The 25,303-nt window shown below is 33.3% G+C and overlaps 2 protein-coding genes across 3 annotated transcripts; one reads left to right on the top strand and one right to left on the bottom strand.

Annotated features, from left to right (window-relative positions):
- The first annotated feature begins 211 nt into the window (after positions 1 to 211).
- LOC106071452 (60S ribosomal protein L6) lies at positions 212 to 5,412 on the top strand. The gene is made up of 6 exons (XM_013231563.2): positions 212 to 235; positions 581 to 676; positions 1,131 to 1,271; positions 1,846 to 1,894; positions 2,169 to 2,353; positions 5,212 to 5,412. Exons 2-6 carry the CDS (start codon positions 581 to 583, stop codon positions 5,371 to 5,373), a joined length of 633 nt encoding a protein of 210 aa, XP_013087017.1. The 5' UTR covers positions 212 to 235; the 3' UTR covers positions 5,374 to 5,412.
- Positions 5,413 to 6,354: 942 nt separating this feature from the next.
- LOC106071450 (uncharacterized) lies at positions 6,355 to 24,384 on the bottom strand. 2 transcript variants are annotated; one of them, XM_056005920.1, is made up of 15 exons: positions 24,169 to 24,384; positions 19,941 to 20,023; positions 18,198 to 18,277; positions 17,097 to 17,203; positions 16,494 to 16,544; positions 15,725 to 15,800; positions 15,261 to 15,343; positions 14,917 to 15,060; positions 13,713 to 13,824; positions 12,932 to 13,093; positions 12,212 to 12,319; positions 10,356 to 12,086; positions 9,386 to 9,438; positions 7,029 to 7,081; positions 6,355 to 6,427 (listed from the first exon to the last, which is right to left on the bottom strand). In XM_056005920.1, the coding sequence occupies exons 2-15, from the start codon at positions 19,978 to 19,980 to the stop codon at positions 6,405 to 6,407; spliced, it is 2,823 nt and encodes a 940-aa protein (XP_055861895.1). In that variant the 5' UTR covers positions 19,981 to 20,023; positions 24,169 to 24,384; the 3' UTR covers positions 6,355 to 6,404. The 2 variants fall into 2 exon arrangements, with proteins under 2 accessions (XP_055861895.1, XP_055861894.1); XM_056005919.1 differs by having other exon boundaries at positions 19,941 to 20,001.
- Positions 24,385 to 25,303: the final 919 nt, after the last annotated feature.

Raw genomic sequence — 25,303 nt, 5'->3', positions numbered from 1 at the left:
TTTTTCCGTAAATAGAAATAAATAACTATACAAAATAAATATTGAAAGTAAAATATATTTTAAATAATTATAGATCTTTTTATTTGTAAAATTTGACAATCTATATGTCAATAAAATGTACATAAACTCATTTTTCTATTCGGATATTTTCGGATATGAATGATAACATTAAATAACAATTTTTATATCATTCTCGTTTACTTACAGCACTTCCTTTTCCTAAGCTTCCGCTAAGGTAAAAGCAAGCAAAATAATATGTTATGGATTAAATTGTTTAAAATCTTCTAATTATATTATGCATCATCTGTTAAAACTATTATTTTAGTGGATTCTTAAAGGAAAATAGCTAAGCTATAATTTAATATCATGCGCCATTTAACTGAAAACCTAACACTAATACTAAAAAGTAGATCTTATCTAAGGCGTTATTCTTCATAAGTCTAAATCTTCTTCTAAGTCATCTCACAGTAAAATAGTTTCTAAATTATTGTGCATTTGCTAGTTATGCCTAGGTCTTTCTTTGTTTATTTTCATGTACTGGTACTTTATTATGCAACTGTTCTTTTTTCTATTAATCTAGATGCCACCAGTAGTAAAGAAGGGTGAAAAGTTTGTCACCAAGAAAATTGGTGGAGATAAAAATGGTGGTGAAAGAAAAGTCAGAGTGAAGAGACTGGTAAGTAATTGATTCTGATGTAATTTTAGTTTTATATTTTCTAGAAAAACAATGGCAACTTTTAAACTGTTCTCTACATTGGCTGCAATTCAATGACAGTCGCAATGGTCAAATCCCTACCGGGCTACCCTAATGCTCACTCATTCAAACTGTCTAATATCATAAAGGCAAAGCTTAGTGTTAACCAGATCTACAAGTTACTCAGTGTATTGACATTAGAAGATTAGTCTAATATTTGCTGATTAGGCTGCTTAAATCAAACACTGACACTGGATCCAATATGGTGTTGACAGTTGTCTGAGTTGTAGCACCATAGGCATAGCCATAGAAACACACATACTCCATGGCATAACACATGATCAAGTCTCAAGTAGATTTAAATTCTAAATATGATGATGGTGCTGCCAACTTAAATTGTAGACTAATTGCACTTATTTATTTTAATTATTTTCAGTCTAGATTTTACCCTACTGAAGACAAAGCCAGAAAACTAAAAAGCCATAAAAAAGCATTCAGCCAACACAAGAGGAACTTAAGGGCATCTATTACACCTGGAACAGTTCTTATTCTTTTGGCTGGTAGACATAAGGGCAAGGTAAATTTTATGGCAAATTCTTGCAGTGATTTTTTAATTTATTTATCAATTTGTAAAAAAAACTGGTTGTTTGATATTTGAGTGATATTTGAGGTTGATGTCTTATACTGATTAGTGTGCATACTCAGTGTGATTTTTTTTTGTTTAAATAATTCGCATGCTTACTGCATAACAGTAATAAAATATTTGTATGCACTACAAACAGGTTCATGATTCTCAAGTCATGTTACTTGGTAGCCGGTGCAATATTAATTCTTTTTGAGTTATTGGACAGATTTCGTATTCTCTCCACTATGAGAAAAGATACATTGTTTATTGCTTATATGTAATCATGAACGGAAGCTGTTAAAATTATTTGTACAATTTTGTTAACCTGAAATTAGAGACCAGAGCTATATTTGTGTTAAACTTAGAAAGTTTTAAATTTGATTCACATAATGGTTACAGGCATGTGTAATGCTTCTAAGAGTAATAAGCTTGCAAAACCTTATGCAACATGCTTATTCAATAGCCAAATGAGATGTTTTTTCTTATTGTGTATTAATTTCTCAGGTGTTCTTATTTCTATCCTCAGAGAGTTGTTTTCTTGAAACAGTTGAACTCTGGACTCCTCCTTGTGACAGGTACAATAATTGAAACTATTATTATTATTCACATGATTGTTCAAATGCTAGAGCACTTGGTTTTATAATCTCGTCTCCTGAAGCATTATGTAATAGTACTCGAATTAGTTAATGGCAGTCTACAAAGTTATTTTTTGGTTGGTTATTGAGCTGGCCTCACAGCACTGTCCATTATCTATACAACCATGATTCATTAGATCAAATAATATAATCAAATCATATTCATTTAATATGAAATTTTAAGTAAAAAATTTGTATTTATTAATTTCTACAGGGCCTTACCACTTAAATGGTTGTCCATTGAGAAGGATAAATCAGATCTATGTGATTGCTACTAAAACCAAACTTAATATTAAGGATGTGAAAGTTCCAGACCGTGTCAATGATGACTACTTCCGCAGACTTAAACTGAAGAAGCCTAAGCATGCTGAGGGTGACATATTTAACACTAAGAAAGAGGTATGTGTAAATAAAACTCAATTTTTAGTGAAAGTATAACTCTTTCTTCTCTTCTACTTTTCTATGCATAACTTTTCAATACGAGGTGTAATATTTGAGTTAGAGCACAAAACACTTGAGTAGACCGGCCCTTGTAATTAATGCAAGTGATCGGGGGAAAACAAGTGTTAAATTGAAATGAGCAATAGTTAGCAAAAGCTCTAGAACTGTCTTGAAATCTGTAGCTTGTTATTGCAACATTTGTCAGGGAAAAAGTTGATATCAGTATTGTGCGTAATTTGATCTTACACAAAATCCTAATTTGTATCACAATTCTTAGAATGATAAAATTCCTGTTTTTATTTTATTATTACTGATCTGCTAACAACTACTTGTTTTGGGCAGGATATGTGGTAATTGTAGGTACTTTGATAAAAATTTCAGACTCAATATATTGTATTGAAACTAATATAGTTAGTTAGAGCTTTTGGAACCGAGTTTATTGATACCTCATTTATGTTTCTAAGTTGATTAGAACAGAAGTTATAGCAATTTTAGTGGCGAAAATTTTGCCTATATTATTTTTTTTAAATTGTGACCGAAAAAGGAAAATTTCACATTAAAAATGCTGTAACTTATTTACTATTTGAGTTATTTGCATGTAATTTTCACCAGAAATACATGATTATGTCCTGATATTTATTTCAATTTCAAACAAGTGGTAGACTGTGACATAATGTTCTTATTCGTTTTTAAAGTGAGGTTACTTGTAAAAAAAGAAACGGTCGACAAGAAGTACTTTTTCACATTTAGAAGACTCTAACTTTTAAACCTTAAGAGATAATTGAATACAATTTTAAACAGAGATGCTTTATTATCTGTTCATACTTATTTTACTTTTAAATTATAGATAGAAGTCCAAGAAAATATTTTACACTTTATGATGTGACACAACATGTAAAAAAAAATGACAGAAAAAGTACTTTTTTTTCCATTAATAGGCTGTATTTTTTTAACTTTCAGAGCTATATAAATAAAATTTTCAACACAAATGCATGAAATTAATTGTGTTGTTCCTTTTATTATTTTGAAACCTGAGATTTGTGTTAACACAAAACTTTTTTTGTTATAGATCTGTGGCGTCAGTAAGTAAATGTAATACGTCACCAGGTCGAAAATAATTTTCCAATATATGAATTTTTTTGCTTGCGCCCAATGATGGTGTCAGAATATGTAAAAGTATTTATAACATCCCTGTCTGTTGCTGTCACATTAGTGTGTGTGACAATCATGTCACATCGCAGCCTCCTTTAGTTATGCCCATCGCCAATGTCGCCAATAATGTTCTCTGTGGAGAAAAAAAAAATAAAGCTCTTAGTCATGATTGAAGCTTCATTTAACACCATATCAACATAAATGTCATAAACAACTTTAATTTTAAAAGAATATTTTTAGGACTTGATCCTGTATAAAAATCTATGTTATGTCTCTGTATCTAGCCAAGAAATCTTATCTAGAATTTACTTATTTAGATTTGATTGATCAGTGATCTCTCATTGATTTGATCTAACTCTAGATCTAGAATCTAGTAATGAATAATTGACTTTTTATTTGTCTACTCATCTAGATTTGCCTAGAATCACTATATTTACTTAGTATTATATATTAAAAGTGAAATAATTTAATTAAAATTCATAGATCTAGATAGATTGTGGAAAACAATTACGATAATGTAACTAGATCAAGATTTATAATTATTTTTTAATTATCGGCCATTATCGCGACAAATATTATTATTATTTTTTTTTAAAATCCTTTCAAAACTTAAGTAGTGAGTAAATATCATTATAAAGATATTATTTATGAAGTTTTAAATCATCGATGATCAAAGAAAATGAAGGATTATGGTGGATTTCAAAAGGGAATGTGAAATACAAAAAGGATGCAGCCATTGATAAACATAGGATCTATCACTTCCTGTCTAGTAATGGCGGCCGGTTTCACTTTAAAAAATTAGACCTAGCCCAGTCCGTTGGCATTTGCCACTAAACAGGAGCACTTATTGCAATAAACTTTATTAAACTAATTAGATGTAATATTAAACTAACCCAAATAACTAAATTTAAATGTAGAATGAGCTTAATTAAAAAGAATTTGGTGGTCAACTTACCAGTATGCTCAACACGATGGATCTCCATGAAAACAATAGAATTTATGGCGATGTAGATCTAAAGAATTAATAAATATCCTGTCCTTGCGCGATAAAAAAGCTTTGATTATCCTTTTGAGCATGGATTTTGAAAACAATATCAGAATGGAACACAATGCCTATTGTCCTGGGCTTATATACTGACGCCGGTAAACTACCAGTTCCGGAAACCAAAAAAAATCTAGCACAACCGGAAAATCAAAGTACCTAGTAATTGTCAGTTTATAGACTTAAAATTGCAGCAAAAAACAAAATCTTACTAAGTGAACTAGCCACTGCAGATTTGAATACTGACACTTTATTTTTTTACCTGCCTTGGTAATGTCAACATTGAAGACTTGTCTATGACTCTTGTCAACTGAAGTGTCTGATGGCCCCACCGTAGCATTTTTTTTTTTCACTTTCAATATTTAGTAAACAATTTTTTTTTACTTGCAATTTTTACATCTTACATGCCTTGTGGTAGTAAAATTATCCTCTTGGCTAAATATAATTGCTTTAATGCATGATTTGAAACAAATGTCATAGCTAGTTCTGTATTTGAAAGGAATGTAACAAGAAGGCAGTTTAAATGATCTGTATTATATGTATCTCTATAAAGCTAAAGCCTAATGTTTCCATCAGTTTCAAGTGAACAGTTTTGAACTTTTTTTTTTTAAAATCCTATTAGGTTTACACTGTCAATGATGAAAGAAAAGAGGATCAGGCTGTGGTAGACAAACAAATACTGGAAGTCATCAAGAAGAACCCAGAGAAGAAATTGTTATTTGGTTATTTAGGCGCTACTTTTTCTTTGTCCAACAACCAGTTTCCACATAAAATGGTGTTTTGAACATCAGTTCTTGAAGCATACAATAAAGGTTGAAGTTTACAGACTTTTTGTTTGTTTGTCTATAGTCCTTTTTTGACAATGTGTATCTGGACTTCACTGAGAAAACTCAGTTGATTGCATAGAATATCTTAGATTAAATTTTGCTTTCAGATCTTTCTATAAATGAAATTGTTTGTCTACAAGTCTCTTGGCACAATTTCTCAAGGATATAATTACATTGAAAATTGGAGTACTAGACTCAATTTCATATTATACAAATTAAGCTATGATGTACATGCTAATTCTGTACTTTAATGAAAAAAAAAACGTGTCTAAAAATCTGTATGGCCAGAGTAGATCTAGATCTAATAACTTTGATCTGCCTGCATGCAACATATATTAATTCATTTGGTGGCCAACTAGTTAATTATTGAATTTGATTGAAAGTCCTGTCCCCTTCTCGAGAGGTAATGAAAAGTGTTTCCTAATAAATTAACAAGTGCATGGCATAAAGGGGGGAGGGAGCAAAAAAAAAAGATACAAGTGCCAGAAAGTCCATATAACAACAAAAAAAAAAGGTAGGGACATTTCAGAATATAGCTATGGGTATATATTATTTTTTCATCCCTGTTGCATTTGGTGGTAAGAGATATGAGATTTTTTAAAAATAATGGCAATAAATTTCCTTACTTAAGGGTGAGCCCCTGCACCAGGCATTCTTGTACCAGTACTCTCAAGTGTTTTTTTTTTTTTTTTAAATTATATACAGTATTCCTCAAAACTATACATAAGGTCAAAATGGCACTAAACATTAAGTTTAATTCATTTACCAGTACTTAATCCAAAGTACTGGTATGACTAAATGTTCTCAGGGGGCATGCAGCTGATGGAAAATTTAGCTTTTCAGTTTGACCAGAAACCAATTTCCTTAGTACCAAGTGTTAATGTGTTAATTACATAGGAATAAAGGAACATGCTCTAAAAAAAACAACAAATGCATAGTTAAAATAAAAATGTAACATTTTATTGTCATAAATTAAATCAATATTATTTCAAATCTTTGGTGTTGACGGCCCTAGAGACGAAAAAAATGCGTAATATTATTACACAAAGCATTTATTGAAGAATTACCATTAATATTCATTGTGTCAACTAATTAACAATAATGAGATTTAAAAGCGACAACATATCACATGTTGTAGAAATAAACAGATTAAGATAGGGGTAGGTGTTGGTCATTGAAACGCTGGAAAGATGAACACCTTTAGTAAACAAATGCATTGGTCAACAGGAAAAAAAAAAATATACCAGTACCAAAAGGAAAATGGAAGGTCAAGAATAACAACCATTTAGAAAAGTGACTTTGGGATGCTATAAAAGAAAAACAAGTCAAGATATCAGTCTTAATCACTTATCAGTCATTGTTCACAGGGGTGATAGCTCAGTCAAGTTACCTTAGTAATATGATTAATACAAGTGATTTATGTTTGATAAACTTTTCTCTATTGTTGGCTTATTCATTTCATTAGACTGAGTGAAAATATTAAATGGTGTGCAAGGTATTGAACAGAAGATTAGTTGAGATCAAGATGAATTAAAGCTTACTGTCTGAATGTATCTTTGTGTTTATTTCGTCTTGTGATCTTAACATTAGGAATAAATAAAATAAAACTTACGTTTTCTAGTTGGAGTTGATAGTGAAAGGGGTGAATCACTATTTAACTTCTTACTGCAATTACAAAGACAATATTGGTATAGTCAATGACTCATTATGAAACATCTTACTACAATGGACCTCATTCACCAATCGTAAACAAACAACATTTAGCCACATGATTCTCTATCTCTTTAACAAATTACGATCTAATTTCAATCAACAATGGTTATCACATGACATTTTTTTCGTTGTTTTATCAATATTATCACATGACTGTTCTTTTTTGGTGAATGAGGTCCATTAGTAAAAGTAAGATTGTGGAGACTTGAGAGAATTATATAAACATATATATTTTTGAATTAACAGAAGGCCTCCCCTGGAAAGAAACAGCTCTCTAATATGATTGACAGTAGTAATGTAAAGCCTTATTATTATTACAGCTACCAAGAAAAGTTAAAAGCAGCATGTATGCAGATGACCTTGCCTTAATTAGCACAGAAGAATATGTAGGAACTTCAAAATTTCGATTACAAGATGCTCTTGATAAACTCAATAATTGGTCTAAAGACTGGGGCATGTCCATCAACACAAAAAAGACAACATATACCATATTCTCACTGTCAACAAAACAACAAACAATAAAATTAACATTAGATAAGGAAGCTTTAGAAAAAAATGACAGCCCTACATATCTTGGAGTCACCTATGACCTGAGACTAACCTGGAAAAACCAAATAGATTAAAGGCATCCAGAGACTATCCCTCTTGAAAAAATTAGCTGGCACAGATTGGGGAGCTAATCACAACATCCTGAAAAAGACCTATACCAGTTATGTAAGACCTATACTAGAATATGGGGCTCAGCAGCCCAAACCAACCTAAGAAAAATAGACAAGGTTCAAAATATTGGTCTAAGGATAATGCAGGAGCAATCAAAACAACACCCATAAGAGCTATGGAGGAAACCGCTGCTCTGATCTCTCTGGATGAAAGAAGAGAAATAAAAATCCTTTCCCAATTCACTAAATTGGAAACCTTGGAGAGGCACCCACTCAGAACAAAATCCACAAAACTGGCACAAAAAAACGTCTCAAAAGGACCAATTTCATACAGGAATCTCTAAACCTAAAAAAGAAACCAACTTGAAAAAATTACTCTGGAATCCTCGAAACACTATAATGAATCTCCACCCTGGGACGAAAGCCCTCTTCCTACTATAAGGGACCATATTGAAAACATAAAAAGAAAATCTGATTACAGACCAACAGAGCTCAAGGAAATAGTAAACTGTTTTCTACATACCAATTACCCTAGCAATCAGTGGATCAGAGTTAACACGGATGGCTCATCCCATAAAGCCACCACAAATGGAGGAGCTGGAATACTTATCGAATGGCCAGATGGAGGAAAACTAGAAAAATCCATTGCAACTGGAGAGCTCTCTGACAGTCACAGAGCAGAAAGGGAAGCACTAGCTGCTACCATGCTAGCAAATCATCCAAGTTCCCCTCACAGTCAGATTGTCTTTCTTACAGATGCGAAAACAACCCTCCAAAGCTTGCAAAACTCTGATTCCTCTTATATTAAAAACCTCAGAACAGCACTTACAAAGCTCAACAACAACAGCAAAAAAACTGTTATTCAATGGATTCCAGCTCATATACCACTAGCAGGAAATGAGAAGGCTGACACACTCACCAAGAGTGGGAGAACAAACTCACAAATAAACTCTGCACTCTATCCAGAAGAAATTAATTGTAGATAAAATAAATGAGAAATGGACGAGCTCCCATCCAAATCACAAGAAAGATGACGCTTACTATAAGCTATCCCGACAAGACCAACGTCTAATCTTTCGACTCAGGACCGGACACAACAGAATGCGACAACACATGTACCGGAAGCTCAAAATTGGAACCAGTGAAATCTGCCCATGTGGAGTATCACCAGAAAATGCCGACCACGTCCTCCAAAACTGCTCTCTTAACCAAGAGGCCCAAATAAGACATTGGCCCCAAATCACCCCAATAGAAAGAAAACTATATGGAGAGCTCCCGGATTTGGAAACCACTGCGCAGTTCATCTCATGTATTGGTCTAGTCATATGAACACTCCAACTTAACAATGAGAACGATGAAGAAGAAGAAATTACAGCTGTGCTAAATAATTTAAACTACCGGTACAACCTATTTAACAGCAACCATCACATCCTCTGCACCTTGTTGCATCTTTTCATCACAGGTAAACAAAGTGGTGCAACTACACAATACTCATTCAAAAATGTACATTGAGCAAAAAAAAAAAAAAGAATAAAAGTCAACATGCTGAAGCTTAGCTTTGCATCACAAAGACAAGAAAAACACAAGACTTTCTTACATTTTTTGACTTCTCCCAGTGTCTGGATTTTTAGGCGTCTGACCACCCAAATGCTATAGAAACAAACAAAAAAAAAAAATTGAATGTGAAAAATTGTTTAGTACCGGGTATTTGGTGTCCAACTAACTAAACAAAAAATTAGATCTCATCTTAGATGTAGATTGACAGTTTATTATGTTTTTCTGCAGCTTCTATAAGATAGAAAACTTGCTTTAAGGAGATTCTATAACCAAGTTATTTTTGACCTAAGAGACCAGTTTTTCATAGTGAATCAAAAGATACAAAAGAGCTGATTAATTGATATATTGTATTATAACTATAATAGAATTGCACAGCAAAATATTTTCTTATAATCACAGATAAAATTCACATTTACCTTCATGGTATCTCTCATAAATAGTAAGTAAAAGAAAAAAATGACAAAATAAAAAATTTAATAAAGAAAAAAAAAAGTATATTTTTTTCTATATGATACTGGGATATGAAAGAATTGTGCAAACTACAACAGAACAGAATAACATGATGATTTAACTTTTAAAATACCAGTATTGAATACTAGTAACTAGATCAGAAAGTGAAAACAGAAATAAATTTTAAAAAAAAAGTAAAGTTCCCATTTCAGACCTTGTGGTCTATAGGGCAGATGATGTAAAGGTCATCTGTTTAAGTGGCCTACGGTTAATGAGGGTGTTATGTGGCTAGCACAATGACCAACTAATGTCAGGTACCCATTAGAGCTGGGTAGACTCAGAGGCGCCCGAAGATTCCAAAATTAAAAATCCCATGGTGTGTAAGGAAAAAGAATGTAACTCAGGATTACCATACGTTTTGTTTCATCCTTAAATCCATATGTGATATAATTCTACAGAAACAAGTAAACTTTTAATTCAAAATCCCTGCAGATAATTAATAAGACATTTTAGTGTTTATAAAAGAAATGATGACAGCAATGACTTTTTTTTTAACATACCTCTAAACATTTATTGTCCTGTGAACAGACTTCACATTTTGAAGGGGATCCAGCCAAATGTTTATTCCTCAAAAAATAGGATCTCTTAAAAGGTGATTGCTGGCTTGGACTTTTCTTTTTGGGTGTTGATTTCATTGATTCCTCTTCACTGTCAATGGTGTGCCTCTCTCTGATTAAGCTACCAATAGATGCTATCTGTGTCTTTGTTTCATTCTGATTTATGGACTTGTTTGACTTTGTTCTAGGTGACTGTCTTTTACCAGGTGCTTCAATTAATACTTTTTTATTAATGATTCCCACTTTATCATTATTCATATTAGCAATCACAGCATCCTCTGCTAACTTTACAGCCTTAGATGGCTTTCTAAGCCAATCAGATAATGTTTCTTTACTTTTATGAGCTTCTGTTTTGTCTGAGCACACGTTAGTCTCAGACTTTGTACGGAATCGAGTCTTAATGTTTGTCAATGGTTTCTCATCTACTACCTTTACAGACTGTCTGATCTGAGTGAGCATCAAGCTGATCTTCTGTTCAGTGGTAGATGGTGCACCAGGCTGAGCATCAGGGGATTCATCTTCAAGCCTAGTAATGAATTTACTCTTCAGTGGACTTTTGACAGAGGCTGTTTCCACAACATCTACTTCTTTTTCAAGGTTGTCACTTTGGTTCATTTGTACAACTTCATCCTCACTTTCTTTCTCTTCATACTGGACATCATTTGCCTCCTCAAGAACTTGAGAATCTTTTTGTTTTAAGGGAGATTTCTTAGAATTAGAATTAGCTTTTGTTTTTTGTGGTGAATCCATATTCTGAACTTGTAGCTCCTCAGAATGGTTTATTTTATTTACTTCATTCTCAATGCTAGCTGACTGGTCTTCTAGAATATGTATAACTTCTTTAAGTCCTTTCTTCAGTGGTGAGGGAGACATTTTTAAAGGACTATTTTTTATTTTTTTTGGGGAGACGAAGTATATTTCATCTCCTTGTACATCAGATTTATCTCCATTGTCTTTTGCAATGTCATCAAGGTCATCTGAAATATCAACAACATCATTTGTTGAGCTCATCTGAGGAATGCTCATTTTGGGCACATTTTCTTTTAGTTTAGTGTGACATATCTCTACATCATCACTCTCGCTTGTACTGGATGCAGCAAGTTTAATCTTTTTAGGCCTGTTGGCCTGACCAACATGTGTTTCATCAGTGATGTCTATCACCTCAGAGTCATCCAGCCGCCTCTTTCTGGACAACATGCTTTTACTTGAAGAGAGACACGATAAATCCAAATTGTCTTTTAGAATTTCTACTTCTGATTCTCCAGAGTCACTGGCATGGCTTGAAGGGATTATTTGTTTAGTTACATTTCTTTTTTTGCTAGAGGATGTTGAGGTCCTGTCCAAGTAAAAACCATCCTGCTGACAGGTAGTTGGTGACACCATACCAATTAACATAATATCATCCGGAAATGGATTATTACTGCTTTTATTGTTATTGTCAGAACTGAATGTCAGCTCCATAAGGTCTTTCTCACCCTGCTCAGAGATACTGATTCTGAGCAAATTGCTTTCAGTTGACTCTTTTCTCCCATCTTGTTTTTTGAACTCTGCATCAGTCAGCATATAGGAATCAATTTCTAAACCATTATCATCATCAACAATAAGGGATCTCAACTCAGGCTCACTCTTCTTCTTCTTTCTTTTTCTTCTCTTTTTTCCTGTAGCCATGGCATCCTAAGAAAAGACAATACATTTTTATTTTAATTATTAACTAGGTAAAATATATAAATAACAAATTTCAGAGCATAAGATTTACATTTTCCAATTTACTTAACTAATGTTTTACACAAAACTGATACCTTTTGGGATTCTGGTTCATTGCCTTTTTTATCAATAACAAACACATGAGCTGCGGCACTGCTTCTATCTTGAGCTCCGTATTGAGACCATAGACAGTTTGAAAAAACCTGTCAAAGAAAATTGAAAACTTGAAGTTTTTCAATTTAAATAAAATAACAACACAAGTAATTTGATATTGTATATTTGTGATGAAGGCCCAGATCATATACAAATTTGCAAAGCTGAAATGTGGCTTGAAGCAGAAAAATGTTCTGATGCACATTTATATGGTCTGGGAAACCAAAACTTCTCAACCTGTAGTGTGACATGTATGTACTACGCAAAACAGCAGGGTTTCTGTCCAGGGCTTTTGCAAAAAGGATTTGAGCCTCTCAAGCCCTCACTCAAATGGAGTTTGACGATGATGAAAAAAATGTAAAATAAAAATAATGTTTTAATAAGACATCATAACATCTTAACACAGATAATATATGTAAAATAGTTGTATGAAGTAAAGGTATTTACAACTTAACATCAATTTTGCTAAACTTCTGTATCATTCTATGGGCCATCATCATTAAATCCCTTGTCAAATTCAATAATTATTAAGAATCCAATATTTGAATATTCTTAGACACTAAATAACTTCTCAACAGAAAGTCAAGATTACTTATACTGTAAAAACTTTTTTAATAAATAAAAAAAACAACAACTGAAATCCATTTTTCTTTTGCACTTACATCAATCAGTTCCTCAACAGCAGTTTCATCTAGCTCCAACAACAGCTCACTCACTCGACTGCCTTTCAAACTTTTATCCTCTGGCAAATGTTCACAGGACTGCATCCATTTTTCTTTCAGCCACTGTACAAATGTTTCAGGAGCTTTTAAACTTTTGCTGGTCTAAATATACAGAGAAATACTTTTTAACATCATGTTTTGTGATAAAAGACACAGTATGTGAACTCAAACTTACATTCAAATATTAAGAATAAAAGTAATTCTTAAAAAAATTTAAAAAAAATATATAAAAAACTTTTTCACTCCCAACTTATATCAACGTTGATTTGATCCCATTAAATTTAATTAATTTTTGGTTTTATAATCTTTAATTTGTGTTAAATAAAAAGAGCATGCTTTCTTCTAAGAGCATGCATTCTTCTATAATTATATACCTTATATAGCATTTCCTGATTACATACAAAAGAGTTATTGAAGTTTAATCATAACAGGGTAGAGAAACACAAATGAGCAAAATAAATAATTCCATCGGAACATGGAAATTAATTAAGGAGAAAAAGAGTTAAAGGATTCCTAAAACCATTGAGTATTTATCCTTTTCTTACAGCTTAATAAATCTAGATAGATAAGTCTCTCGAGACATAAAATGCCACAGAATAAATTTAGTTATTTAAATTGTGTATTTTCTATATAATCAGGTGTCTCTTGGCTAAGCTATTAATAATCAATTATAAACAAAAATCCATTATTTGTTGAATACCAAGACATTTCAAGAAATTACCTCTGCTATTTCTTTCAGTTGATCACACACAGGAAGCCAGCTCTTCAGCAGCACAATATGCAGTAAATAATCCAAATTGTCTGTAAAACCTAGTGGCTGAGATAGGAGTTTTCTGAAACAATCAATCAATAAATTATATTATTGACCTAGAAAACACAAGAATGAAAGGGATACATTGATCCTATGGTAGATTGTCTATATTCTAATGAGGAAATGTCAGGTTTGAATCAAAGAAATTTAGAGTCTGTTTCCAATGACCACTTTCCCAAAACCCAAAACAAGCTGAAACTAAAAGTTAAATATTCAAAAATGTTATTGGCTTGTAAAAAAAAAAAAGTTAAGTACCCCTTTCATAGTTAAATAGAATCAGGAGCATCCTAAAGATCATAAAATTAAAAAAACAACAACAACCACTGTCACACCATTATTTGAGAATGGGTGACATTGGTTGGTTGAGGACCATGAGTGTATGGAGAATATGATGTTTCACATGGAGTGGGGGGGGGGGGGGGGGGGACACAGTGGGATTATGGGATATTTGTCACATGTTTAGAGAGTTGAACACAAGGGTAAGGAGTAGAGTCCAGGTTCTTGAGCTGAAAGGACATATAGTTAGTTAATTAATGTAATGTGATATAATGATGAATTTGGAGTATTTCTTACACATTGATGAACTGTTTTATGGCTGGAATTGCCAGTGTATCATTATTCTGATTTATAGTAATAAAGTGAACGTCTGCTACCTGAAGACTCATTTGATTATTATACTCAATGTCTGTTGTGCCTTGTTATAGCAGTAGCATACGAGATAAGAAATAGTACAAGAACTCAAGTAATATTAAGACATCTTTAATTATACTAATAATACACAATCAAGGCAACACAAGAATACTGACATTGGTGGCCAGTATGGGGATTGAACCCACGACATTCACGTTATCAGATTTAAATGTGAGACACCCCTCATGTTTGAAAGGCAAGCCCTTTACAATTCAGCCAATACATCTCAGTTTATTTATAAGGAATAACACAAATGCAATATTTGGTGTTTAAACATAAGCTGTGTCTTTAAAATACTGTTATTAGATTAATATGAACAAACTATGGTACAGATGAAATAGTAGAAAAGTTGGACTCTGAGCCAGTATAAAGTTTAAGTTTTAAGACAGAATTCATAAATTGAAATTTAATATAAGTTACTTACTTTAAAATAGGAAAAACTATTGAAGCCCCCACTGGTGAATGCTCAGAAACTTCTAGCAGTGCAGTTTTCAAACATCTTTCATTCAACTCAAATTTCAACCAACCAAAAAGTTTCTTAGAAAGCCTTCTCAGTTTTTTCTTTGACCTGACAAGCGAACAATGATTTATAAAAAAAAAATTACATATACAGAATTATTATTTCAAACAAAAAATACAACATCTCAATGAACCTAACTTGTTTATACGGTTTGCAAATCTAAATTTCTTTTGAATTTTTTTTTAGAATACAAAATTAATTACACAGATCATATTTATCATTTAAAATGATATGAAACACTTTCTTACCTGTTGGCTGCTATAAACAAATCAATAAAAATTGAAGCAAGGGAAGGCAGTGTTTCATAGAACTCTGCAGTATAGCCATAAGCCTGCAAGAGTTGACAAGAGGAATATTTTACAAGAGATATTAACAGAAATTTGTACAACAAAATGAAAGTAAATACTTTCTCATTTAAGTTCAAAGTAAAAGTAGAGATTGCTTTGAATTCAGGATTTGAAGATATTTCAGAATTAAAAAAAAACAAACTTTGTTGAGCAAATGACATTTATTGTATAAGTGATGATGGTTGGTTTATTTCCCACAGCACCACATAACAAAGTGACACAGAAAAACAAGCAAACACTACATCACTAGATACTGAAGGGTCTTAAACTGAAATTTTACTTTTATACAAGGCCTAAACTGTGTGTGCCATAAATTAAAACTAATGTTTAAGAAATCCAGACATTAAGTAAAAAATCAGATTTACCATTCCAGATAATTGCATATGCCGATTATCACACAAAGACCAGAAATTTTGAACAAGTTTCCATGTGTCCTGTGACCTGGCGAAGAAAATTATTTATTAGTTTGACTAAACAGCTCAAGGCACAAATTCTTTTCAAAATTTTTGTAACATCTTTACTCAAAGCTGTCAAAAGTAAAAAATAACTTAAGTTACTTTGATAGTAAAAAAAGATTATCATTGGACATTAGTAAATTGCAGAATTTACTTCAAAAGAAGTATCCATGTGTTGAACATGAAAATTAAGACACTTAAAACTCTACTAAGCCATTGGTTTTTGTGACGCTGATTCAGACAACTCATCCCATGCACTAATGGGCTAGGGAAGATGGAACACTTTTAAGAATTTGTTCTAGCATATGGAATAAGAAATAGGTCTTTATCTTATTTTGTATATGTAAACTATGGTTCAGTGTTTAATGTATTATTTCTACTTTACTTTTTAGTCTTCTCTAGTCAAATGTGAATATTCATATGAAAAAAAAAAGGTGTGTGCATCTGTTCTAGCTAGTTTCTTGTTTTCTTGAATTCAAACATCCCAAACAGGAGGATGCATTTTCAAAATTGATCATTGTTATTAGCATAATCATGTGAGAGCTTAGTGTTGAAGCATTTAAACTTAATTTATTGACACTGTTCCAGTTTCATCTCATCAATATAAGGTTATGCTGAGTGCTATTAAAATCAGGGCTTAAAAGAAAAGAATGAGCGAAAATTATTTGCTTTGACTCACTGTTGCTCATCTGAGATCAAATTCAACTTGTCCATTAGTAAAGTAACTTTCCTGAAAAGGAGAAAGAAAATGAAATGTCAAGACAGTGATCAACGTACTGGTGTATTAATGTGTATTGCAACTACTTACAAAAGTCATTATATTATTGAAATGGCATGAAGTATTTGAAGAGCTTAATCAACTTTAATGGATTTCAATGCTATCAATTGCAATGGAGTTATGATTTTCAGCATCAAGAAATTGTTAAAAATCTTATAGATCTACATAGATTTTAAAATGTAGTTTATACCACAAGAAAAACTATATGAGAATTTTCTTTTCTGGTCAACATATCAGTCACTAAACAGTTCAAGGAACAAAAAAGTTACAATTTTATAACATGAATATTTATCTTTATTCAAATGTGTCCGGCAAAGTTGCTTGTGACATAATGTAAAAACTGCAATCTTATAATGCAAATCATCAAATTCTTTTCTAGTACTGCATATTTTTATTTTCTTTTAGCCAGACACTTTTAAAGAACTAATTCTCCTGAGAGAAATGAAACTAGTAGGCAGAGAAAAAGAGCCAATAAGGATTACATTTACAGCACAATTCATTTACCTAACAAATACTTGCATCAGATTTTTTAATACAGTCAATGACGAGCAGAAGGTTACCAATATATTCATAGCTTGCAGTATTTCAATACCGTGTAGGCCCATTTTTGACTGCAAAGGAGTAAGTATTTGAAAAATAAAAGGGTATCATATTTATAGTTCTATGCTGTGTTGTTATCTGCAAAGTATTCAAATTATACTAAAGAATATAAATACAGAAAATGATACCATTACTTTTATAAAGTAAAGTTTCCCTTTTAAGACCTTGTGATCTATAGGGCATCTGTTTCTGTGGCCCACTGTTAATGAGGGTGTCATGTGGCCAGCACAACAACCAACCACCTTTACTTTTCCCCAATTAATATCAGGTACCCATTAGACTCAGAGGTGCACTAAAGATCTTGAATAAAAAATCACAGTTTTCACCAGAATTTGAACCTACACCCATTATGGAAGACTAGCGCTTTACCAAGTACAAAATAAAAGGGCTTTTCATTCTAAGGGCATAAATTATGATTTTGTCATTGCAGTGTAGGTAAGACAATAACTGATTTGCAGCACCAAACTTCTACAAGAATTGGCATTATAATATTTACCACAAAATGGAAATGTAAAATTACTTTAGAATTTTTTATCTCAATGACTAAAATTTACTAAGTAAAACAAAAAGGATAATACATCAACTTGTTTTCAACTCAACACACATGTCAAAAAAAAATAAAAATAATTATTTAAAATGTAGATAATGACATTAAAAGGTCTTCACGGCTTGCAAAGACCTTTCTTCAGGCAATAGTACAGGAAAAAGAAGAAGAGGCAGACAGAGAAAGTGATAGGAAGATAACATAAAAGAATGGATGGGCCTGCCATTGACAGAAGTTCTATCCAAGGCAAAAGACAGTCAACAAATCTTGTCAAATGCCTCATTAGACTAAGAGATGGGTAAAGGTGAATGACAAAAAAAAAACAGAGAGAGAAGGAGATGTTATCAATGTATATAAATAATTTTGGTTCCCACACACTAAATTTTACATTTCTTATTTATAGTTGTTTTTTGTCATAATAAGGTAAGTAAAGTACTGAGCATCTATGACTCTTTAGTTACCTCAAGTTGCTCAAGTGAATTAATCCAAACATGTTCATCACTTTTTGACAGCTCTAGTACCTTCATAAAATTCTGGACTTCTGTTAAAATGTAAATAAAATGAATCAATTTCTTAATTCTAATTAAAAACTTTTAACAATATTATTATAATTTAAAAATTACACACATTTAATAAAAGAAAACAAAATGTGTTAAGATATTGTCTTATCTATGTAATGAATAGAGGACCCACAGCACATTGACACTCTAAAGTAGAGAGCAAGTAATAAGCCGTAGATTTGATTATGTGATTAGCACTGCACTCTAGAATATTGTGGCAGGGGCTTCCAGCTGCTAAGCCAAAGAATGTGCGTTCCTATAGTGGCCATGGTGAATACAATTTCAAAAAAAAAAATTGTGACACTATTTCATATAAAATGGTTTTGTTTACCTTTTATCTGAGTAAAGTAAAGGTGCTTTTTACATCTATTAGTAAAATAAATAAAGTTACGATTTTCTCTACCAGGCCTTCTGTAAACACTGCTCAACACAACAAATCTAACACAAGAACTTGACAACAAGAGTTCTAAATAACTATGTGGCGGTTTAATGACTAACTACATCAACGGCCAATACCACACAATTGGCTATACTAACTACAAAAGCTTTCTTATACTTAACAGAACTGCCCACTAAACACTACTAGTCTCTCTGTTTACTCCAGGACTAGTACAGCTACATTCTCGAGAACTCACACTGTACTGCCCTGTCTTGGACTGAACTCCCTTTCTCACACACTCGATCACATGTCCATAACACGGGTCATATTTGGGTGTACTAGTAGTACTGTCCTTTGTCCATTGACAGCCATTGACCTGCATGATTTGCCTGAGTCACATGTGTCAGTAGGTCGCATACACATTAACCCTTTCAATCTACCACTAGAGTTAATAGATTAGTCCATCCCAGACAAAATCTACCTCTTGACATGGGCTGTGGAGGTTTATTGATGCAGGTGGGGGGTCTTTCGGTGGGAGCGGCAGTGTACTTATCTTGCCATCTCGAAGCCATCTGCGCCGTAACCTGTGTATTTCACTTTCTCCTGATCCAGTTGGTCTTTCTTTGGTTGAGGGGACATTGTGTTAGTTGCCTGGTCTTTCTGTCAGTCCCAGCCAACCACAGCCTCTTGCCAAGTAAAGAAGCACCATATCTCAAGGCAGTGGTCATCAAGACCGTTGGTCTAACAAGTTGCTCCAGCAGGCTTTTTTGAAGGGTGCTTTGTAATGCGCACTAGGCCCTTAGGAGGCCAGGCTGTCAAACACATCATAATCTTCAACCATGTCTGGATGACACGTCTGTGAGGCATGTGGGTAACATCCCATGTGTACAAGACCATCTACTGCACTATCATCAGGGCTTCTCTTGCTGATACTGGTATCAGGACAAACGTCAGTTTGGTCAAGACTTTGTTGGTACGTCTCCCCGTGCTTGCACTCTCCCTGCGAAGCTGCCCAGTCAGCACAGGAATCATGATGGCATAATCAGATTTGTGACAGTCACATGTCAGGTTTCTTGTCATGGGAGCCAAGTTTGCATGGCTCGCTATCACAGTCATAGACAGCGGTACCATCAACAGCATATCTGTCAAGTAATGGATTGTTTATACTTCTCGACAAGGTAGCATCTTAGAGTTAAATGTCAGATGGCTTTTTAAACTTATTCAGTTGTGCTGTTAAAAAAAAATACTGTGATTATAATACTTACCTTGAAAGCAGGTTGATAGAGTTTTATCTATGTTGTCCATTTCTTGCTGACTTATGTCTTCCTAGCAGATTCTTCTTCTTCAGCTAATGGACAATAAAAATAGCTGTGTTCCTATGTATTTTACCACTCATAGTCAAGATTTTATTTTAAAATAAATTGGGTCACTTCATTCTCCTACGCTGAACGCAGTTTTTGTGCTTTAACTTTCATTGGACACTGAGCACTGTTGCGGAACACCATGAACACTACTTTGTAACTGCTAATAAATTATATCTGTGTTAATTAAAAATTATTTAGATTGTATTAAAACAGGGGTTCTCAACCTGTGGATAGCGACCCCCTTGGGGGTCGATTGACGATTTGCCAGGGGTCGCCTAAGACCATCGAAAATATGGATTGTTTCTGTCTATTCTTCTATTGCTGTGTGTGTGGTCGCCACTGAGTAGGGGATTGTAAAAAGGGGTCGCCGAGCATAAAAGGTTGAGAACCGCTGTTTTAAAAGAAGTAGATTCACTTCTGCAATATGTATTTTTCATAGTCTATTTTCTCATATACTTTCTCTCTCTCTCTCTCTATATATATATATCTATATATATCTCTATATATATATCTATATATATATAAATATATATAAATATACATATATATAAATATATATATATAGATTAAGAGAGAGAGAGAGAGAGAGCGAGAGAGAGATAAACATATATATATCATTTATAGTTTATTTATTTATATACTTATATAATCTATTTGTAGAAAGACAGAAATAAATCTATATAGATCTATAAATTAATTATTATAATTTATTAAACATGACATTTTCAACTACATGTATTCTCTCTCTCTCTTTGTTGTATGTATTCCACACAGATTGTTAACACTTTCTGTGCAGGGTTACTCTCAATTTCAAGGAGTAGTGCCATGTTACTCTCAGGAAGTAACTTGATATATAGCAGCGGTTCTCAACCTTTTATGCTCAGCGCCCCTTTTTACAATCACCCACTCTGACGCGACCCCCCCCCCACACACACACACATACAACAATAGAAGAATAGACAAAAACAATCCATATTTTCTATGGTCTTAGGCGACCCCCACAGGTTGAGAACCCCTGATATATAGTTAGTTTATTTCATCATCCTAATCATTTAAGAAGAAACCTGATAAGAGCACTGAAAACAAAGGAGACCATGACCAAAAAAAGTATCACTATTCAAATGATTCATACAAAGATACAGCAGTTGAAGAAGTGAAAATGTCTCTTGATGAGAGAAGTATTGCTGAAGAGACTTCAGGGGAATACCCTTTTACCACAGCCAGAGAAAACATCTGAAGTAAATGATACAGATAATGAGTCAAGTGATGGTCTTCCAAAATCACTTTCTCCAGAAGTGAAAGAAGCTGTAATTAAGTATAAATTTATTTGAGGAACTGCAAGCAAAGATTGTGTTAAAGGGTAGCTTATTTTTCAAAAACAAAGATAAGTACAGTTTTTTTTTCCAGTATGGTTTACTCAAATAAATCACGACGTTTGACATCATGGTTCACTAGAAGAAAGCTTTCAACAAGAAAAATGTGTAATTACAACTGATTTGGATTCTCCTCTCTCCACACTTGGGATGTCTATTTTGTTTTGCATGTGTACTGTTTTCTGAGGCATCAGAAAAGACATCTAGTGCATTGAGCAAACCAGGAGTTTGTTTCACCAAATGGAAGAAACCTGAGAGACTGAAAGAACATGAAGAAAGCGTCCACCACAGACAGGCTCTTTTGAAGAGGAAGTTACAAGAAGAAAAGCTTAAGGCAGAACCAGATGTACTGTCACATATGTTTCATGCGCAAATTTTGAAAAAATCAGCAGTTTTGGAGGGATATTCTGAAGCGTGTAGCAGCAGCTATTAAATACTTTGCGAAAAACAAACTCAAGCTTACTTGGTCACAATGAAAAACTGAATTCACTCAATCCTGGGAACTTCCTAGCATTTTTAAAATTTCTAGCAGAATCTCCTGCGCCCAATTATTATAGTTCAGAATAAACTACAAACGTCTGTACGGAAGCCAGTGAAGAAATTAAAACACTTTCATGATTTCTTCAGAATGATGAGAAACGGATGAAACTTATCACCCTATCCATCAAAAAAGCAAAAGAAGGTAGTGAATGCGATGGAGCTCCTGTAATCACAATAACCAGAAGAAATAAAAGACTTGATGGGGAGTTGAGTTCTGATGTAGGACTGTCAATAGAACTGCAATTCAAATGTGTTGCGACAGAAGTGCTGGACAGACTTTATATGGAGATGAAGGGCAGATTCCAAAGGCTGGAAAGAAAATGGATACCTTTGGGTTTCTTCTTGAACCAAGACAATTCTTGGGAGTCTATGGATGATAACATGCTGATTAAACACTGTTTTACTTTTTCCTGTTTAATGAAAAAATCGCTTGTTCAATGATGTCATTGATGCAAAACACTTTTCATCAACACACCAGTGCTACAATCACCAATTGACATACTGAGGAAGCTGGCTTCAAATGGTAATGATGTGTGCTCAAACCTTGCAACCTCCATCAAATTCTGCTAACTCAGGCCACTTCCATTGTGTCATGTGAGAGAGCATTCTCAAAGCTCAAGTTAATAAAAAACTATCTCAGGAGCACAATGATGCAACAAAGGCTTAGCAGCATGGCTTAGTGCCAGTGGATTCACAAAAACTAGACAGTATCAATGAAGTGTAGATGTTTTAGATGCCTTTGCTGCACAGAAAGCACAACGTGAAGCGAAATGAATTGAAATTTGTCACTTGTGCATTATTTTGCCAATAAACAATGGTATTATTCATTAAAAGATTTTTAGTGATTATTTCTTGTTAATTTTACTGATATACTGTACCATTTTGAATGAAGGTTTATATATTTATTAAGTACATTACTAAATCTCATGTCATAATGTTGAATGTCAAAATGCAAGGGGTCCCCAGAGATGTCAATCCCCCCAGGCCCCCAAATCCCTAGCTACATCCCTGCTCTTCTTTTTTTCACAATTTGGATGTTTGTTTTGTTGCACCTTAACCTTCATTCATAAATTATAATAAATATATTCTAGATACCTCGATCTAGCTAGGTCATGTTTATTCATGTCCAAGGAAAGAGACTGAGTTAAATTCATTATTATTCATTGGGACACCTCCTTTTTTAATTTTCTTTAACAGCTAACAGTATTAATGTGATTGGAATGTCTTTCTAAAGATGAGTGGAAGCTTATTATTTTGATATGCCCATCAGCCTACGATCAAACGGGCTCATAATATAGCCCACATACCTTATATTTATATGGGTGTGAGTTGATGGGGGAGGTTAAAACAATAGCTTAAATGAGGTATCAATGAACTCCATTCAAAAAGATCTATCTAACTATACTATACTAGTTTCATTTAGATTCATTAAAGTTGAAATTTTTATCAAAGTACCTAAGCTTTACATACATGCCACATGGTTACAGAGAATCTTAAAAACTGCCTTCTGCTATGGAAAAACGGAACAAAAATACAGGAACTTATATCTAAAATTGGACATGCGCAGTCCCAAACATAAAAATTAAAAACAAAAAAAATGATGCGTTCAACGAAGGAGAATTTGATGGGGTGTCCCAAATTTAAGAGCTTACTCTAATTTACTCTTTATCAGTCTGATCTACTCTAAGGCTAAGGTATGATCATGTTTTATACAGCAAAAAGCGGAAATTACCCTATGGGGCGCCTACACCCTACAGTCTACTGACTCTACTATCTAGACTACTATTAACTAGTACTCACTGTACTGTAGTAGTACTAGTTAATCTAGTCACTCTTACTCTAGTAGTCTCTACTATTTACTATCTAGACTAGTCACTCTCTACTCTAGACTCTAGTGTCTCTAGTCAACACTGTCAACAGTGACTCAGTGTGTGGTCTAGTCTACTTACTAGAATGACTAGATCAGTATCAGTACTACTACTAGATTCTAGTCCTAGACCTAGAGATCTCAGCATGATCTAGACCTAGAGTCTAGCTCTAGAATGACTGACTGACTGACTAGATTAGAGTAGATGATTGATGAATCAAATTGAATGATAAGATTTAATCTAGAAAAATCATATAGCTTATCATGGCTTATGATACTGATAGATCTATCTAGAATATTTCTAGATAGATATAGATTATAGATCTATATAAATCTAGATTCTACTCACTTTAGTATATCTATTAGATTTAGTCCACTTTAGATTACAGTTTAACTTTGAGTTACGCAATGTAATTAATGTTTTCTGTAGATCTACTGTCCTGTGCTGAAGTTGCCTGAAGCACATGTGTACAATTTCTATTTACCTTAGCCTTAGATTTTTCTTTCGCAATTTTTGTTTAGTTGGCTATTCAAGATTATTATTTATTTTAAACTACGTTTTAATTTCGATTTTATCAATAATAGTAATTGCTGTTAGATCTAGATATCTAATAATATTAATATTTAGTACAAAATTCAAAATAAGTAATTTATATATTTAAAAATGAAATGCTGCTTTATATTTATAATCAGATAATATAGACGAGATCTAGTTCAATCCATGGTTCAATCATTCAATATAGTCTAGTAAACTGAACTAAAATAAGGAGAAGATAACCAACCCCTTGCTTCTAACCATTCCATAGAAACACACACACACTCCCTAACAGGGCGATACAGTGAAAAAGATTAATTGTGTAAGAATCCACTCTCCAATCTATAATTATTGCTAATGATTGCATTTGACATTAGAGGATGGGGGTGGAGCGACTCGATTTAAGAATTTAATATATATCATATGTAACTTAGGCCTACATAGTGACATTTGTTTTGTAAAAATTGTGTAGGCCTACTTTCTTCACTAGAATACTTAATGAACTTTTTCTGGAAAGGGGGTGATTGTATCTATCGCTCCTCCCACCTTGTACCGACAATCCCCTTTCATTTTATATTTCCTAATAATTGAGATTAAAGTGTGGTGCTACATAATATACATGACCAAAAGGCAGCTAGCGACCCAAAGGCAGACCCCGAAAGCGATGGATCGATGATGTGGAGGCAGATCTACAACAGCTTGGGGTTAGGGCGTGGAGACGAAAGGCCCCGGAGAGATCTGAATGGAAGGATGTGTTGAAGCAGGCCAGAGCCCTCCATGGGCTGCAATGCCACTGGGATGGGTGGATGGATGGATGCTACGGTTCCATCCCCGGTCATTGCATCCCCTGTTATTTTCATCATCCGATCATTTTATGTAACAAATAGTTATTGTAAAAATAATGAAATGAGCAATATTTAATATATTCATTTTTTATTTAAATCAAAAA

Source organism: Biomphalaria glabrata, chromosome 12 (assembly GCF_947242115.1).
Source record: "Biomphalaria glabrata chromosome 12, xgBioGlab47.1, whole genome shotgun sequence".
NCBI classification, from domain to species: domain Eukaryota; kingdom Metazoa; phylum Mollusca; class Gastropoda; family Planorbidae; genus Biomphalaria; species Biomphalaria glabrata.
This window is presented reverse-complemented; position numbering and strand designations above follow the sequence as displayed.

Excerpts from the sequence above, each read along its gene's own strand:
- LOC106071452 (XM_013231563.2), top strand. The coding sequence starts at position 581 with ATGCCACCAGTAGTAAAGAAGGGTGAAAAGTTTGTCACCAAGAAAATT. Across the intron at positions 677-1,130 it reads AAGTCAGAGTGAAGAGACTG|TCTAGATTTTACCCTACTGA; the intron begins GTAAGTAATTGA and ends AATTATTTTCAG. Across the intron at positions 1,895-2,168 it reads TGGACTCCTCCTTGTGACAG|GGCCTTACCACTTAAATGGT; the intron begins GTACAATAATTG and ends TAATTTCTACAG.
- LOC106071450 (XM_056005919.1), bottom strand. The coding sequence starts at position 24,285 with ATGTGCTTCAGGCAACTTCAGCACAGGACAGTAGATCTACAGAAAACA. Across the intron at positions 12,087-12,211 it reads ATGAACCAGAATCCCAAAAG|GATGCCATGGCTACAGGAAA; the intron begins GTATCAGTTTTG and ends GTCTTTTCTTAG. Across the intron at positions 6,428-7,028 it reads ATCAACTCCAACTAGAAAAC|GGCCGTCAACACCAAAGATT; the intron begins GTAAGTTTTATT and ends TTTCGTCTCTAG.